This window comes from Mesoplodon bidens, assembly GCF_964165515.1.
Source record: "Mesoplodon bidens genome assembly, chromosome: 4".
Taxonomy (NCBI): Eukaryota; Metazoa; Chordata; class Mammalia; order Artiodactyla; family Ziphiidae; genus Mesoplodon; species Mesoplodon bidens.
In genome coordinates this window covers 112,947,090-112,966,485 of record NC_138160.1, presented here as the reverse complement: position 1 = coordinate 112,966,485, position 19,396 = coordinate 112,947,090, and the positions used below count along the sequence as shown (strand labels likewise).

At 40.2% G+C, this 19,396-nt stretch overlaps 1 protein-coding gene across 1 annotated transcript in view; it reads right to left on the bottom strand.

Moving 5' to 3' along the window:
* Positions 1-4,946: 4,946 nt before the first annotated feature.
* The window catches only part of HSPA4 (heat shock protein family A (Hsp70) member 4), a 44,385-nt gene continuing 29,935 nt past the window's right edge, over positions 4,947-19,396 (bottom strand). The window contains exons 9-19 of the mRNA XM_081230593.1: positions 18,558-18,709; positions 17,959-18,065; positions 17,421-17,554; positions 16,022-16,203; positions 14,896-14,985; positions 12,763-12,915; positions 11,757-11,882; positions 10,639-10,746; positions 8,817-8,936; positions 7,347-7,508; positions 4,947-7,155 (exon numbers count right to left, since the gene is read on the bottom strand). Of these exons, the coding sequence (XP_081086719.1) occupies positions 6,952-7,155; positions 7,347-7,508; positions 8,817-8,936; positions 10,639-10,746; positions 11,757-11,882; positions 12,763-12,915; positions 14,896-14,985; positions 16,022-16,203; positions 17,421-17,554; positions 17,959-18,065; positions 18,558-18,709 (1,538 nt within the window). The 3' untranslated portion in view covers positions 4,947-6,951. The remainder of the gene's footprint in view (positions 7,156-7,346; positions 7,509-8,816; positions 8,937-10,638; positions 10,747-11,756; positions 11,883-12,762; positions 12,916-14,895; positions 14,986-16,021; positions 16,204-17,420; positions 17,555-17,958; positions 18,066-18,557; positions 18,710-19,396) is intronic.

The following is a 19,396-nucleotide window of genomic DNA, read 5'->3' as shown; positions in this document are numbered from 1 at the left end:
ACCTGGGTCAGCTGCTCCTTGCACTGCTCATAGGGCTTAAAAAGGCAAATTACATGCCTGGTGCTCACAATACCTTTATCCCTGTTTGTCTAGAATGTCTTCCACATCCATCATTTCATGTGATGGGCAGAACTGGTGTGATCACAATTACACAGATGAAGAAACTAAGGCTCCTAGAGGTTTTTTTCCAAGTCAAAATATGGTCCATGATCAGCATCACCTGGGAGCTTGTTAAAACTGTAGTCTCCCAAGCCCCTACCTAATCAGAATCTGCCTTTTAGCAAGAGCCCCACCTGAATTTGAGAAGCACTGGGCTGGGTTACTTAAGATCTGGGGTCAGTCCAATATTCTTTTTTTTTATATATAAATTTATTTATTTAGGCTGTGTTGGGTCTTCATTGCTGTGCACAGTCTTTCTCTAGTTGCAGCGAGCCGGGGCTACTCTTCGTTGCAGTGCGCGGGTTTCTCATTGCAGTGGCTTTTCTTGTTGCAGAGCATGGGCTCTAGGGCCTGCGGGCTTCAGTAGTTGTGGCAGGTGGGCTTAGTAGTTGTGGCTTGCGGGCTCTAGAGCGCAGGCTCAGTAGTTGTGACACACGGGCTCAGTTGCTCTGCAGCATGTGGGATCTTCCTGGACCAGGGCTTGAACCCGTGTCCCCTGCATTGGCAGGCGGACTCAACCACTGCACCACCAGGGAAGTCCCCAATATTCTTTTACAACAAGTGATGCCACACTTTGAGTAATAAGGACCTTTTACTAGCAAAAGTCCATAAAAGTTCTCTGATTTCTCACCTGAGGCCTCTGTTAAACCACACTTGTTTTGCTCTTAGCTACCCTGAAGGAGAGGAGATGGAGGTCTGCATTTTTTTTTTTTTTTTTAACATCTTTATTGGAGTATAATTGCTTTACAATGGTGTGTTAGTGTCTTCTGGGACTCCTCAAGGAGTAAAGCCTTTACTGGGGCCTGACCCCAGGCAAAGGAAGAGCGATGCCGCCCTCAAGTGGCAGCTTCAACACTGCAGCTCACACAACCCCAAATCAGGACTGGAGGAGGGCCGTAGGATTTTCAGGGAGCCAGATGATGTAATATGCAGAGCAATTGTTTTGGGGGAAAAAAGCCCCATATTCTAGGCACACACCTTTCCAGAAGATAAACGTTTTTCAAAATAGCTGGAATAGGGATTTCTGGCTCTGCCATCCACCTGCTCTGTCAGCTTCGCCTGCTTTGGCCTTTTCCTCATCCACAAAGTGGAGAGTTGAATATGTTTTCAAGAATAGTTCTCATGTTCTGAGTTTTTTATTCATGAAAATACTGCACGTGTGTATTCAAGTATCTCGTGCTTCATGCTGGCTGCAGGGGGCAGTTGTGAACTAGGCAGAGTCCATCCTTCAGTTGAAGGATATAGAATAAACACAGACAGGACCTGTCACAGAGGAAAGGCCCCTCACCCAGCCTGGGGCTTTGTTTATGACTGCATGAGCCCTCTCAATTTTCTGAGTTCTATTACACACAACCCTCCTGGTCTTCATGGCAGTCTCACGTGAGTTCTAGAAGACTGCCTACCGGCATTGCTGAAAGGTACCCTATCATTTGGGTCATCCTTTTCTGAAACATCTACTGATCCAGCTCATCCTCAGCAATGCTCTGCTGGGATTTACATCTTGGAAGCTGAGGCATTGAGGCGGTTTTCCAAGTGTTTCCAGCTTTCTCTCCCCCAAGCATTTAGCCAAGTCTTGACCAAATAGTAGACCAGTCTATTTTAAATTTTAAAGTGCATGTAGAGGGAGCTTCCCTGGTGGTGCAGTGGTTAAGAATCCGTCTGCTAATGCAGGGAACACAGGTTTGATTCCTGGGCCGGGAAGATCCCACATGCCATGGAGCGACTAAACCCGTGAGCCACAACTACTGAGCCTACGCTTAGAGCCCTCGAGCCACAGCTACTGAAGCCCGTGTGCCTAGAGCCCAGGCGCCCGTGCTCTGCAACGAGAAGCCACCACAAGAAGCCCGTGCGCCACAACGAAGAGTAGGCCCCGCTCGCCGCAACTAGAGAAAGCTCGCGCACAGCAACGAAGACCCAACACAGCCAAAACTTAATTAATTAAAGTAGATAGATAATGTGCAGGTAGAAACAACAATGTATGCGGTGGGTAAGGGCCTGCTTACTTGTGATAAGAATTTTAAGTGCTCTCTCTCCCTCCATTGATCCAGGACTCCAAATCTTACCAGTCTACCTGGACTTTGAAGGATGTACATATGGACACAACTAATGGAAATGGCCTCAAACATAGCTCCATTTTTTCTTCTGCTTGTTGACCTTGAACCTGGCAAATCCCAGGTTAGAAGTATTTCCCGTTTTCTCCCTCCCTGCCCTTACAGCATGTGTCAAAACTGGAGTGACAAGGTCAGGATTAGCGTGGCACTTGCTCATGGTTATTGGACCGATCTAGAAACCAGTCTGTATTTTCACATCCTCTGGGATCTTCCCTTCCCTGATCCCCCAGAAATGTATTCCCTCCATTACCATCCTGGAAATGTTGCTCCTATCCCAACAACATGACCGTTTTTCCATTTTGCCTCCTACCCTGCTGCTTAAGAGGTCACCTCCTTCATTTCTACAGTTACGGCACCTGCTCCAAATTGCAGTAATCCAGCTCAGAGGACCAGGGCATTGAGAGTCATATCCCCGGGCTGCTCCAGCCAGAGGCAAGGGAGCACCACCCAGGAAAGGAATGCCATGGTCTCTGGGTAACTGGAGGAAACTATCCTCTTTTGCACACAAGACAGCGGGCCTCGGATGCTGCCCACCTCCTTCCTCCCCAAGCAGATCCCTCATTTCAACTAAGCCAAGCTTCCTGACCAGATACTCTCCTCCACCCGAGGCCTCACTGCACGCCCACAAAGCCCAGATACCCCCCTTCTAAAGCATCCTCTCAGCATCTAACCCCACTGGCCACTGCCACCTCTCACTTCTCAAATCTCCCTCCGCACTAACATGCCTCATGGATGATCATTCTCCTCTGGCAGCTGCTTGTTTCCTTCAAAGCTTCCACTTCCTCTTCCTGACACAGCCAAACACCATCCTTTACTCTCTAAAGCAGGAAGAACACACCCTGAGCCCCAAAGCTTCCTTCCACATCCAACTGTAGCTTCAGGATCTCTTGATTCCATGTCTGTACAATTTCCTAATCTTATCCAGACTCTCACAAACATCTGCACTGACTCCTGCAGACCGGAAGCTCCACATGTCTATTGTCTTTTATTCCAGGTTTGAAACCTTGGAGCCATTCTTTTTGAAATATATTTTTAATTTGTTTAATATTATAAAATTCCAAAATGCTTAGTACATAAATCTTAGAAAATACAAAAAAGCAAAAACTTACAAACAGAAATCACTCACAATCCCACACTGGGAGAAAACCATTTCATTTTGAAACACCTATCCAGTTTTGATATTTATGCAAACACATTCCATGTTCTTTCCAAACATGGGAAGCTGTGCATATTGTTTTACGTGTATTATAATTTTACATTAAGAAATGATCTGTTAAAGCTACTTAAAGAAAAATGATTGAAATCAATCAAGTATACAAAGTGTTACTACCAAAAGCCAGATCAATATAAAATGTCGGGAGGCCCCTGAAGCCTAGCCTGAGTTGCCTTGTCATTACCCCATAAAGGTTAACTACTTCCTCTGCTTCTAACAGCATGGTTTTGTTTTAAAGTCACTTTTCCATCTTCCCCCTTCCTCCTGTACCAAGACCTACCATTTCCCCCTTCACTTGGCTCATCCCCCTAAAACGTGATTATAAAAAGTTCCACTACCTCCAACTTCCCCCAGGCCCCACTCACTCTGCACATTTCACATGAGCATCCCTAAAACATTGTCACTCTCAGGTCAGGCTAAAAATCCCAGTGCTCCACACCAGGACTCCAGTCTCTCAGCCCTATCACCTCTGACAGCGCCCCAACAAAAATCCCTCAAGATGTTTGATAGGCATCTCAAAGGCCACTGGTCTAAAGCCTCTGTGTGAATTCTCATCAACCTGATGGGAGCCATAGAAGTTCTTCACATTAAGCTGAAGCTGCCCCACTGCAAAACCGTCCCACCAGCCCTGGCTTGCCTCCAACACCCTCTTCCCCAGTGACACCGGGGATGCTGGTATCTCTCCTGGGTAAACAGGTATGCTACTCTTTCCAGGTTGATTCCAACAGCCCTATAAAATGGCTACACTCTGGATAATCATCAGCTAGCTGGCTTCCCACTCATACTACCAGGTGTCCACTCTTCTAAGACAGAGGCCCAGAAAAAAAAAAAAAAGACTTTACTCCAGACACTTCTTGAAGGTGGCGGGCACAGGCCCTGTTGGTAGGCCTGGCACCGGGACTGTTAAGTAGCAGGACTACAGGGAGGAAGGCCCCAGACCCTTCCCCATCTAGGCCCTATGCTTTGTATAGTTAGCGTCTCTTCTGGTGGCTTCACCCCCTTTCAACACTCACCACCACCCCACATACACACCAAGACACACATGCATGCACACTGTTGGAACTGTCACTGGTAATAACTGTTACTAGCACATTCTGGGCCATGTCCTGTTCTTTGAAGGGGCAGTCATCAGTCCTGGCACTGGCCTTTATAGGGCTGTAACCCACTTCCTGCTAATATCAAAACCCTCAAACGCCCAGTCACAGGAGCAAGGTAAGGATTTCTAAGTCAGAGAACTGGGCCAACATTCAACATGGGAGAATAAGTATGGAAAGAGCTACTTCTTACCACCCAGTGTGCTAAGCCTCAAATGTTCTTCAGAATGGAGGTCTCTGACAAATGTTAACTACTTGGAATTTTGCTTAGAGGACTCTTAACTCTAGAGAAGAGTTTTTATTTAAAACACAAAAACACAAACATACACACATACACACCCTTCATTATGAAATTAAGAAAACCATTCCTTTGAGTGTAAGACAGGTTTCTTTTTATTAAGTTTTCCTAAAACTTGTCGCATGTTTACTGAATGTTTTTCTTTGTGTAAGAACGTAACCTGGAGCTTTAACAAACCAATTGGGACAATGCAACCTGGATAAATGCTTGTCTGCACACAAGTCATCGATTACCATTCTCTGGCCTGGCCTCCATGTAAATCCAATTGGTCTTAAAGCCTATCTAAACAGAGAGCAAGCAGACCACATCATCTTATTTCTAGTTTAAACTTTAAACCTCAAACTCACCCCCATCCCAAGACCCACACCCTCCCCCACACACAAAAGAAAATTTTTAGAAGAAATGGCCATTAGGAACTGAGTCAGTTGCCTAAGAATTGGCTTAATCCTGCAGCCAGCACTCCTAAGTAGCTCTTGGCCTCACAGCAGGCCAGCTGGAACTCTTGAAGCAGAACAGGTAGAGAATGGATAGAGGAGGCTCTAAGAACAGGGCCAAGTCCTGGTGCTGCGAGGCTTCCCACACATGCTTACACTCCAACATAAATACACTTCCACCTTCCTCCTCTAAGTGATGTTTCTCTATAGCACTTTAGAGCTTGTAACACTCTAAATTTTTTAGTGCAGAGATGGACAGAAACGTATTCTAGATATGCAAGGTATAATCTTATTTCTAACAACATAGGCCAGAATTAACAGAGCAGCTCTCTGTTATACAGATTAACAATTACAAAGGTCCAAAAAGTAACCAACAAAGATTGTAACAGTTTCTAGGGCAGGTACCAGCTCTGGCCTCTAATACTACAGGTTTCCCTTAGTTTCCAAAATGCCTCACTCCTATCAGCACTGCCCAAAGGGCAGTCACAGGGAATGCTTTGGTGCTCCTGACACTGGCTGCACAGTAAGAATGAGGTGTTGCTAAAGTCAGCACCACACTTCTTTAACACTTATTTCAGACTCATCCAGTACAATCCAGTGCATCTTAGTTTTCTGTATGATCTGTCTGCTGTTTTAACACATACAAATTGGAAGATTCATGACAGATATTAACACAACACATAAGTGATTGTGAATGAGAAAAAAGAACTTTTAACTCTTGTCATAAGACTTCAAGCTATACCTCAATTTTTACACAGAACATCTCACCTGAATAAGCAGGCCAGGATACAAATCTTCACACCATAATTAACAAGAATCAATCCCTCAGTTAAATTTACCAGGCCTATATCCAACAGTACATCTACCCAATTCTAACCTTCCAAAGAGAAAATTATTTAGACTTTGATACTTGGGATATTAGTGGACATACATACTTTCAGGAACACACATTCTTAGGAAGAGCCTGCAGGTCTAAAATCCTCAGTTAACAACTTGCTCCAGGTGAAAGGATCTATTTTCCCAGGAGCAACACATTGCATTTGTAATAGTAGCTCCTTTAACTGGGGGAAGATGGGAAGATAGGAAGACGGGGTGGGAGTCCCAGCGGAGCTGACTGACACGTGATGAAGCTCAGAGCATACCTCTGTTGTTCTCTGTTAATCCATGCCATGCGCTCTAGTCCTCAGAAACAGAAGGAGACCCCTCCTCCACCCCACCAAGCGGGGAGCCTTTGTTGCAATCTCCACAGCAGATCTGTGAAGCACAATTAGAGTTCCTGCCATGTATGTCATAATAAAAAGTCTGCTTGATAGCTAGGTATAGCTTGTGCTATAGCTCAACTTTCTAAAACAAACTTCTCTTTGTATAAGCATGATTAAACATAAAAGGAGTGAAGCATAAGCTCAGTAAGACTAACTGGGCTTCTAAATAGTACCATTATGAAAAAGATACAATGCACTTCATTTCTGTATCTAACTATTTCGAAGTCAAAATGCTCCATACATTACCTATATCCCCCGCCACCCAAATCCCCTAAAAACTAAGAAATCTCCAGTATTTAATTGTTCTAGTTGATATTTAGAACAAAGTTGACAACTTAAAGCTTTATAATAGTCTGTTTTAATATAAACAATTGTTGGAATCAATCAATGTCCATTTCAGGAAGCTTCTTGTCTGAATCCGAAGGCAGAGCTGTGTCTGTACCCTGCTCAGCAGCCTGAGGGCCTGGGCTGTCTCCTTGTCCATCCACTGGTCCGTTCTGCTCTGCATTTTTTTGCTCCTCTTTTGGAGGTTCCACTTTGGGTTTCGGCTTTGAAATTATAGGGCTACAGATACTCGTCAGCTCCTAGAACAACAGGAGAGAAAACTGTGGTTCCTTGTAACAAATTTTACATGGCATACTAAAATCCAAGTCCACCCTCTCCTACCCTGTCCCCAAGCCAGAAGCAAAGATGCAATAATGAAATTCTCTCCTATTAATAATAAATAATGAGACTGACTAGAAAAGACTATTAAATCTTAAAAATCATACATTACTTTAATTTTAGCTTCAATCTCTTTTGCCTTGACAACTGGATCCATGGTCAGACTCTGCTTGTTCTGCAGATTCAGCTTGTTATTCATCCACTCCACGGCCTCATTCGTGCTTTTTTCTACCCTCACCAGCTCAGCAGCATCCAAATGGTCATACTGGTCCTCCTGCAACCAGTAGCCAACCAGACAAGTGTCAAAGGATGATACCGTCCCTACTCAAACATTGCCTAGTTCTTCACCATCTTTCAAAAAGTTACAATCTTTCCCAAAATGAAGCCCACCTAGCCTCACAAACTACATAGACACTCAATTCCCGAAGAATTCAGAAAAGTAACCCCAATTTTTAAAACACAGAGGAAATATATTTAAAGGCCAAAATTACACAAGGTGGTAAATAAAATGTTTCAGCACTATAAATAGCACATGCTTTACACAAAATCTTATAATTTCACAATGCAAAAAAAAAAAAATTACATGTCATTAGGTATGAGACCTGAGATTTAGGCATCCTTGTTAGGAACCAAAATAATAATGAGTACAGTTTTTTAAAAGAGGCCTTTCAGGGCTTCCCTGGTGGCGCAGTGGTTGAGAGTCCACCTGCTGATGCAGGGGACACAGGTTTGTGCCCCGGTCTGGGAGGATCCCACGTGCCGCGGAGCGGCTGGGCGAGTGAGCCATGGCTGCTGGGCCTGCACGTCCGGAGCCTGTGTGCTCCGCAACAAGAGAGGCCACAGCAGTGAGAGGCCCGCGTACCGCAAAAAAAAAAAAAAAAAAGAGGCCTTTCAGAAGCAAAATTTTTTAATTAAAAGTAATTTTTTTAGAAAGCTCAATTTATCTGTCTTAAAGTTTCTTACACTGACAATACATCAAGAACCTGGAGTATAATAGTGGAGTTAACCAAACTATTTAGCAAAGTTTGGGAGCCACCCAAACTTTGGAATCAGACCCCAGGCCAAATCCCAGCTCCCCCAATAGTAACCTTGGGTGAGGATTAAAGAAGTTAGAAATTATCTACAAATGTTGATACTACCACCTACTTCATAAGGGTACTGTGCGAATTTAATCAGATAATATATTTAAGGAGTATATATCATATAGTGCTCAAAAAAATGAAAGTAGTTTATTGTTGAGACAGTCCTACATCTGCATAACAAACCAAATTATTTGCCTAATGTGTTCTAACATCAAAATAGAGCAAGTTAAGTCAATGATCAAACATTTCATAACAAGAAAAGGAAGCTGAATCATACTGCTCAATTCCATAGTTCCCTTATTAAAGAAAAGCAGCAAATCCCAGGGTTCTTAGTAAGATTATATAAAATATTATACATTACATTAACATCCAAAAAGAAAATACTATCATTAAACAACAGTTAACAAAAACTGCTACGTAAATGTCTCAAAACTTAACTCTACCGAAACAATAATAGGGAAGAGGAGAAGAAAAAAAAAAGAAAAAAAGAAAAAAGATACCTTGTTTTTGAAAGAGCTGATTACTTTCATATACTGTTGGATTTGTTTCCCTAGTTCGTCAAATAATTTTGGTCTTTCTTCAGATTCCTGGAATCGCATCTTAATAGGCTGACCTAGATCCTTAACAGAAGAGAGAATATACAAATTCTTCACAGGGGAGTTTAAACTGTAAGAGTAGTATCTTTCTACTAAGATTGATTATGAATTAAAATACATTTAATCTCCATGTTCTATATATAAAAAGTTGAGTATTTTTCCCCAGCCAGTTGAAATATATCCTCAGTCTACATGAGAATATACCTCAATACTGTTCCAAGTGGAGCCACTTCAACTTGTCACTTGAACCCTAGTTCTCAAAATACATTAGGGAGACAACACAAAATTAGGTGCCTCCAGACAGTGATATGGTGTACTTCACCATATATGAAGTACACTTGAAAAAATAAAAAATAAATTTTCTTTTAAACCTGTATCTGACAAAGCCTCCAGCTGCAACCATCAATTTACCAGATAAGATTAAACACCAGAGTTGAAAAGGAGCAAAATCCAGACCAGGAATAAATCCTCCAGCACGAATGATCAAGTTTTTTCATCAACTAAGTAAGGGAGGAGAAATGATGGAAGGAGAACTACAGACACAGATTTAAGAGACATAATCAACAGAATGTATGGACCCTGTTTGGATCCTGAGTCAAACAAACTAAAAAATAATTTATGAAGCAACTGGAACCTGAAAACAGACTGAATATATGGTGATATTAATGGTGATATTAAGGAATTTTTATGCGTGTGATAATGGTACAGCTTAAGGCTACATTTTCTTTTAAATACACATTGAACTTTTTTTGGATTAAATATAACCTGAGAGACTTGCTTAAAATAACTGGGAGTGGAAAGGAGCAGAAATAAAACAAAACCAGACATAAGTTGACAACAGTTGAAGCTATTATTCTGTCTACTTTCATGTGTTAGACATCTCCCATAATAAAAAGTAAATCAAAAACCTCAATGGGAAAGATCTCACTGGAGACTCTTAATATTCTTGCCAGAATGACAGGAAACTGCAGGCACTGTCCTTCAGCAATTCCATTCCAGAGGTTAGTCACAATGGCCCAGTTTGACAAGAAACTAAGTAATCCAGAGAAATGCAAAAAGTTCTTGTGTATTTGCATCTTTTTCCGAACAAAAGGCCTCTGGCTTCCCTGGTGGTGCAGTGGTTGGGGGTCCGCCTGCCGATGCAGGGGGCGCAGGTTCGTGCCCCGGTCCAGGAGGGTCCCGCGTGCCACGGAGCGGCTGAGCCCGTGAGCCATGGCCGCTGAGCCTGCGCGTCCGGAGCCCGTGCTCCGCAGCGGGAGAGGCCGCAACAGTGAGAGGCCCATGTACCGCCAAAAATAAAAAAGGCCTCAACTTTAAATAATTCTTTGTACTTTTAACTCTAAGGTGTAACTATCAGCTTCTTTAAATACAAAACCAGACGCTTCTGCTCTATTGAGAATCAAGGCTGTATACACGCAGCCCTGCTCCAACTGCATTTCAAGTACCTTTAGGACAGGGATGCATCTTGCTTGTCTTTCAATCTCTTGACACCAAGAACATACTCAAGCTCCAATTCAGTGAAACAGTTTAGGTCTAAACTCAATTTTCAGAAAAATTCTTTTGCTATTACAAAGTTCTGAAAGAAAGATAGTGAACCTAAGTGATAAAAAGTATAGCTCTTCAGTCACTTTCAACCTGCCTTCAATTACTTAACATGAGAATTACTCTCAATTTTGAGATACTCTCCATGGAAACTACAGCATTTCTGCTTTCAAGAGTCACTCACTTTTAATTCAGCCAATTTATCAACATAAACTTGCTTTGGCTGGTCTTCTCCATCCTCATACAACCAATTTTCAGTATCTTCTAGTTTTAAGGTAAAATTGTTACGGTCCTAAAGATGAAGGAAATGTTGCAATTTAGTCAGTCAAAAATCAGTTGATTCACAAATGAAGAAACAGGCACGAACTATGATATATATGGATTTTCTTTAAAATACAGGGGAGTGGAGAGATGGGGATATGGAAAACAAGATTGAAAAAATGTTATTTTGCTTTATAGGTACAAGGGGGTTTATTACACCATTTTCTCCGCTGTAGGGGACATATGGATATGTTTGAAAATTTCAGAATTAAAAACTACATTTAAAACTAAGTGAGTTACATAGTTAATAATACTTTAGTGCATATATGAAAGTTACTAAGAGAATAAATCTTAAAAGTTCTCGTCACAAGAAAAAAAATTTTTTAAGTACGTGTAGTGATGGATGTTTAACTAGACTTATTGTGGTAATTATTTCACAATGTATACGAACATCGAATCATTATGCTGTACACCTGAAACTAATATAAAGTTATATGTCAATTATACTGAATTTTTTTTAAGAAGTGAGTTAAAATAAACATCAGGGAAAAGTGAGCTGATTTCAAGAAAAATACTAGGTAAATAATAGCATGCAAAAATGTATCAAAAAGTGACACACCAGGGCTTCCCTGGTGGCGCAGTGGTTGAGAGTCTGCCTGCCGATGCAGGGGACACAGGTTCGTGCCCTGGTCTGGGAAGATCCCACGTGCCGCGGAGCGGCTGGGCCCGTGAGCCATAGCCGTTGAGCCTGCATGTCCAGAGCTTGTGCTCCGCAATGGGAGAGGCCACAACAGTGAGAGGCCCATGCACGGCAAAAAAAAAAAAAAAAAAGTGACACACCAAAAAAAGAGTGATGCACAACATCTAACCTTTGGGAAACACTCCATCAATAGAAAATAAAACGATATAAAACTTTTCCCAAAAAAAGTGCATTTTTAATCATTTTTCTGTATACCTAGATACAAACTTCCCTTGTTAACTACATTTAAGGATCCTGCCGGAGGAAGCACACTAAGCAGGCACACTGAGGCACATACTTACATCTTCACTCACAAACTTCTCATATTCACCACTAAGCTTGTCTCTCATTTCGTACACGTATTCTTCTACTGCATTCTTAGCATCATTCCTCTCCTTCTCTAGTTTATCCTGCATGATCATCTTACCCTGTGAACAGTACAGTTAGACATTCAGAAAACTGAGACAATTTCCCCTTAACTATTAAGTAATATAAAAGTAGAGAAGCCTTCTTCCTCAAATCCTTTTAGTTCTGCGAATCATCTGCAGAAAGAGAGCTGGAAGCATCAGTCCTTAGTAAATTATGAAGATCAAGTGAGAGTTCTGTGGGTGTGCTTAGAAAAAAAGAGCAATAGAAGAAATACCAAGATGCTGAAACTCAAAAGCAAAAATAAGGAAAAGAATTTAAGACAAGAGAACTTTAAGAAACTATTAGCTCAATGTCACAAGGTGAGTATACTCTGCTTGTATTACATACCCAGGAATATCAAACTATTCATATAGTATAGATGTTAAAGGGTCTATGAAACAAAACTATTCTAAGATCCAATGTATATATGATGAGAAACCTCACAGACAGTAATTAATTAACTGTGCTCCAGGGTCCCAAACCTTGCATCGCTCACCATAACTAGAGTTACATATTGACTGGCAACAGGGAAAGGAACTAATAAACAAAATATTAAGGCTAATGTGATTTCTCCTGCTGATCAACTTCTGTGACCCTGGCCTCAAACATCCCAATCGCTAGTGAACAATCAAACTCACACACCCAAACATGAATGATACCTCCCCTAAATGTCAAAGATCTCAAAACAGGGTTTTTAGCAATAAAGACATAATATCACCATAAAAGAATTTTGATGTTATGTCTTGGGATCTATTAAACTTGTCCTCCAATACCCCAAAATCTAAAATTGTTCTCAAACCCCATACAACCTAAAATACATGAAGGTCACTAGACAGAGTTTGAACACTACGATCACGTTAACTTTTTAGCTTATTGCTCTAAAAGACTTAAAATAACCACCTCATTTTCAATGTACAAGTTGAGCATCTCTCTGTCTATCTGCCATAACAGCTGATTCTCAATTGGCAGGTCCACAGTACTGGTCTTCACTTTTGCCTTCTTGGCTTGAGGGGGCTGGTCCATCTTTTTGTCTTTTGATCCAGCTTGAGAAGTCTAAAATAACAGAAATCATTAAAAACACTTATACAGACTCTTAAACTTCCAAATGAGTCATGTTTCAAAGGCTGGTTTTGCTCTTTTATTAACTTAGTTTGTGTTCTTACAATATCTGGAAAGTTAAAAATATAAATATTTTTGACTATAAATAGTCAAATCCATAGAGATAGAAAGTAATGGTGGTTGCCAGGGGACAGGGGGAGGAGGGATAGAGGAATGGGGAATTGTTGCTTAATAGGTAGTTTTAGTCTGGCGAAATGAAAAAGACTGTAGCACAATGTGATTATACTTAACACTACTGATCTGTACACACACATACACTTATTTACATATATACACACAAAAACAACCTCCCATAATCCCACTATCAACATATAATCACTATTAAATATTCTCTAATTTTCTTCCACTCTTATCTAAACTTATGAACATGCATAGGAAATTAGTGGGGAGAGGGTATGAAATTTTTCAGGATCAGAAATCCAGTAGTAATATGACTTCCAGAGTATCTGCACATATTTACATTCTCACAAGGAGTAACAGAATCCATTCCACTGTACCCTGGCCAAAAAAAGGAATTCATTTACCATGATCTATTATTTTCGTTGGGTCAATAACCTTTTTTCACACAGTTATAAGGCATACTTATTTCTTCAAATTGCCTAGTCATATTTCATCCAGCGTTCTCTTGGGATCTTTGTGATTTTTCCCCCCAAGTGATTGACTCTTCTAGTTTTTTTCTAATCTTCTATTACTTGTCTATGCAAGCTTTTATTGTTGAATCTATCCACCTTTTCCTTTCTGATTACTTTCATTGCTTTTACGCTTTGAAAGCTCTTGCTGATCCACAAATTAGAAAAATATCCATTCCAGTTGTTTTTTATTTGTAACTTTCAAATAATCTAGAATACAAAGTCATTTCCCCATCTCCTGTCCAAATCTTAAGTCAGGGCTGATTTATGCCTCATTTGTATTTTATTTCCCTTAGAAACAATACTATGAAAGGCGTCAGTTCCCGAGCCACCTCAGGGAAGGAACATAAATAAGAAACCCCATGAAACTTGCCACAGCTCCACGGCATTGGGGGGCAGGGAGGGGAAGGCAGGTGGGTCCACCTCTCTCCTTTCTCCTCCCCGACCTTCCCAAACACAGAAAAATACGTACTTCTCTTACCCACTGCTGTCCCCAACCCAGGCAATAACAGGTCTTCCACCTTGGAAAAGGCCTACAGTACACTAAAGCATCTATGAGGATGATTTCCTCTGCCATTTTTTTTTTTTTTTACAATTATTTGCACAGCTAAAGGAATAAAATTTGTTAACTGACATGAAAATGGGTACCAGACTTAAGCCTCCTAAAGGCTCTGCCAAACCCTTTTAAATGCCACAATCAGAAATACCTTAGAAGGTGAAATTATACACTGCAATGTCAAATAATTTGGAAGAAAAGCTGTTTTCAATGCTGATGACAAAATTTAAACATGAAAACTCTAAAGTTAAAGAACAGGTTGTAAAGGATCCAAAAATGCTACATATCCATTTAAATACTTGGGATAAATATTAACATTACTTACAAAATATATTTCAAAACATTATTATTTAAAACAGTGTATTTCAACAAAAAGACAAGTTTCAGAGAGCTGACAAAATTTGAAAGAAACATCTTTCATTGTTTATTAGTAAAGAATAAATTATGGGTAGGATGACTATTAGTAACAGCCATTCAGAAACCAGCATGAACCAATCACTAGCCTAGTAAAACTAAGGCTTCTGAGTGCTTTCTTCCCACAAACCATCCAGACTAAAGTTCAAAGACCATTTTGCCAAAGATACTTTCCAACCATACTACAAAATCTTGCTTTAAAGACTATTCAGATAAATGAAGATTTCTAATATAATTCCCTTCCAAGACATAATAGGTCAGCCAAAACCATTATGTAAAAAGACGACAAATCATACTCTAAAACACAATTCATACCTCCATTTCTTCAGACTCTGCCTTATTTTCTGCTGGTGTCTGCTGCTGTTGCTCTTCAACATGTGGTTCCTCCTGATCCACTTGCATCTTCTGAAAAACAGGTCACATCAAATCCTGAAACTAGGAAATACTAGTGAAAGACTAAGCAACCTTCATGACACATTGGCAAAATCACATGATGTGGAATTCCTGCTAATTACCAACAATCAGACAACCCAGACTCAAATTCCAGCTATAACACATATGTTACACTTAGAACATGAAAGTTTTCCTCTCTGGATCTCGGTTACTACATCTGTACAATGGAAATAACTCTTGCCTCGTCCTTATATAAATAAGAGTGGCTATAGAACTACACTGTAAAACCATAGCAGTACTTATAAGCACACAGCGTGGCAATATTTAACACAATAAAATCTGAAGAAAGCATGAGTTTCTCCTAGCTTCCTCATGAATACATTTCTCTCAAAAGTCTTAACTTTTTCTAGCAGTTTTTAAAGCAGCCTTTCCATCCTCAAAAGTACAACCACTGTGTACATTAGGGGAGGTGGACACCCTGAAAATTCTGTTAAAGGTGTTAAAAGAACAAAGGCTGACAGAAATGACAAAGAAGGGAGAAGTTTGTAGAGACCTTGAATCACACTGGCTTTCAATGCCTGCAGCACATTATAATGACCTCGGAGGCTTTTAAAACTGACACCTGGGCTCTAGCCCAGACCAAGTCAAACAAAATCTGTGGGGATGAGACCCCAAACGTTTAGTTTTATAAAGCCTTGATTTTTATACACAATAAGTACAAGACCCAGTGCATGATTCCAACAAATGAGTGTGAATTCTATGCTACCTGTGGAAATAATCAACTGAGACTCAGCATTCCCCAGTAATCGGAAAGAACCGAGAATAAGTCAAATTGAGAGGTGCATGGTCTCAAGGAGGAAGCCAACTATGTCCCACTTCTATACAAATTCTGTATAAAGACTGCATGCTAGTTCACATATGATGGGGTACACATGCAAACCTACTCTCAGCAGCTCTGTCACCCAGTCTATTTGCTAGAATTTCTAGACAAGTGTCACCTCTGAGCCATTATGAATGGCCTAAAATTGTATAAGATTGTCTAGATTACCTCTTCCTCCTTTGCATTCTGATCTGTTTCCATCGGTTCCTCATTTTCTTCAAACTTGTGCACTTCCACTAGAGATGCACTGGACACACTAAAAATGCCATGGACATTTACTCGAACCTTGACTTTCACTTTTGAACTGGAGCCATCAGACTGAGGGGTGACTTTCTGAACTGAAAACTGAGCTAAGGACATAAGAAGGACAAAAGAGAACACATAACCTAAGAGGATGAATTCAAACACAAATACATGCCCATACTGCCAGGTTATGTCCATTTCTCAGTGAAAGGTCAGTAACATGATACTTCAAATAATCCAAGTGGGCACTCTCAGAATCTTACTAAATCATCAGATTTCTCCTTCCTCTCTCACATACAGTCAAACTCTTATTTATCTTGTCTCAATTAAGGACTCAAGTACCTCCTAACTCTTCAAACATGTCCTTCCCTCCAGTGCCTTATTCCAATTCATCTTTATAGGCTACTGCCAGATAAATTCCTAGATTTGTCCCACTTTCCTCTACTGAAAACCCCAGTGATTCCACACTGCTTGTCACTTATCAAGAAACTGCCATTTCTAGATTCAGTTACTATACCAGGGTTTTGCTTATGTTTTTTAATTCATAAAACTCTGTAAAGTATGAATTATCACACCTAGTCCTGTTTTACAAATGAGGAAAACAGAGTAGGTTAACTTTCCAAGCTTCTAAGTGCCATTCAAGATATTCCTAATACTTTACCCATGTATTCTAGTTCTGTAATTATCATATTAACTCTAGTTTCTCTCTCCTCGACTGGTATTATATCCAGATTCTAAGTTTCTCAGAGTCAATGAAGACTCAAGCCAACATGGTTCCATAACCTGTGATACTGATTATCACAATTTCCTAATGATTTTCTGTGTACACCTAACTCTATGTTAGGGTCAGAATTGAATCTCTTCAACTCCTTTCAGTAACTAGCACCACATTATGCACAAGGTATAACAATAATGTGCATTAACCAAGAACTACAGCCCAGGGAATTCCCTGGCAGTCCAGTGGTTAGGACTCTGCGCTTTCAATGCCGAGGGCGTGGGTTCGATCCCTGGTCGGGGAACTAACTTCCCTCAAGTCACACACAGCATCAATCAATCAATCAATCAATCAATCAATAAAAATAAAAACTAAAAAATTTTTAATTAAAAAAAAAAGAAAAGAACTACAGCCCACAATAGGAGATCCAATTAAATAATGACCATCCTGCTGGTTCTAAACCTGGTAATACGACTGAAAGTGGTTTTTTTGTGCGTGTGATCTAAAATACCTAAATTTCAGCATACTCTACTTGCTTTGCTATTCCAGTTCTCCCAAGCACACATAATTTTTTTTTCTTTTTTTTTTAATTCCCAGTTCTTTACTTACCTATAGCAGGATCTGGATAGGGCAAATCCTGAGGAGCGCTATAATAGGCCTCAAGAGTGAAAGGTTCCTTTCTATAAAATGTGAGTACTTTAGAGAAAGGAGCAGCATGATTTTTTGAAAAGACTTCACAGTCGCTGAACAGAGGAAAAAGACAAAAACACAAATTTAGGACATTGCTAACACTTTTTACCCATGTATTCTAGGTTTGTAATTACTGTATAGCTCTAGTTACTCTTCTCAACTGGCGCTGTTTGCAGATTATAAGAGTTCCCAAGAAAAAAAATATGTGTGTGTGTGTGTCTAGTGTCAGTTTTAAACATATATATATACTTCAATCAGCATATAAAAGGCACCAATTATTTCAGCAGGAGAAAATAAAAGAAGCTAGTAAGGACACAAACTTATTCTGATGAATGACTAAATAATCACTTTGCTTCATGCACTATGGCAAAATATTACAGATGTGTATAACTTGAAATGGAGAGTATTTTCTAAGACTTAACACTTAAGTACAAAAATGATTAAAAAACATTATTACCTTGACCCTTCTTCAGCTGGAGAATTCCATCTCAGAGATATTGGATATGGTACTACATCAGTGATAGAAAATTCTCTGACTTTGAAAGCAGGCGATAAGATTGCACACTAGAATAATAATTTTTAAAAATTCCATTTGGCAAGTAGTCATATGAACTAATTATTACAATACCTATAAAGAATGACTTCAGAAGACATCTATTTACATTGATAACTTAATAGTACCTAAATAAGTGGTTTTATAAATGTCTATCATTTGTCAAAACCACCCATATAATCTAGCTATTCCTTATTACTTTTCTATTAACCTCAACCTTTATTTAGCTGATGTATAACACTACTTCATGCAACAAATATGCCAAATTCTAGTGGTATTTCAGGCTTACGTATGTTTCTAGTAACATTTCATCTTATTACATGTTATATAGTACAAACAATTCCATTTATGAACACCACTTCTGATACCAATTTTAAAACAGAAGTTTTAGAATCTTAGACCTTAAGATCACTGAGCTAACCTCAGACTAGCTGGATACATAAAACCACTGCTGTATTTACAATGACCTACAAATGGCTACCTGTGAAAGAAAGCAAGCTCACCTGCAATGCACAGCCTCTAGTAACAGCTTCATCGGCATTTAGTGTTGTACTAAGTTCTTTACCAAAATATTTGCTGATCTTCTCTTTCACTGCAGGGATTCGTGTTGCCCCACCAACTATCTCCACTGCATAAATATCTTCTTTCTTTAACTCTATTTAAAAACAATTAGAATAGACATTTATATTAAAAGAATCTTTTAACTAGTATTTTACAGTGAAATAAAAAGAGCAATATAACATTTTATCACAACAAAATAATTCACAAATGCATAACAAAACCCCACCACTCCTAATCCCCTCCACAATAACACGTGAGGGCGCACACACACACACACAGGTATGTGCTAAAAATAATGAGGGCAGAGTGGCACAATACTGGGACTTAAGAGGTGAGAGTCAGGAATACCTAATGTCCTACAGTGTACAAGTCCTACAATCTTGGAAACAGCCTCACACAAATAAATGTTAAAACATCAGTAATTGGGGGCTTCCCTGGTGGCGCAGTGGTTGAGAGTCCACCTGCCGATGCAGGGGACGCGGGTTCGTGCCCCGATCCGGGGAGATCCCACATGCCGCGGAGCAGCTGGGCCCGTGAGCCATGGCCGCTGAGCCTGCGCGTCCGGAGCCTGTGCTCCACAACGGGAGAGGCCACAACAGTGAGAGGCCCGCATACCGCAAAACAAAAACAAACAAACAAACAAAATCAATAATTAAGTTGGCCATAAGGAAAATAAAAGAGCCTCAAAATATTGGACTATCCCTGACATGGCATGAAAAAAAAAGAGTATGCAGATGCACATCTAGCCACTCCAGCACTCCAGCCAGAGTATAAACATAGG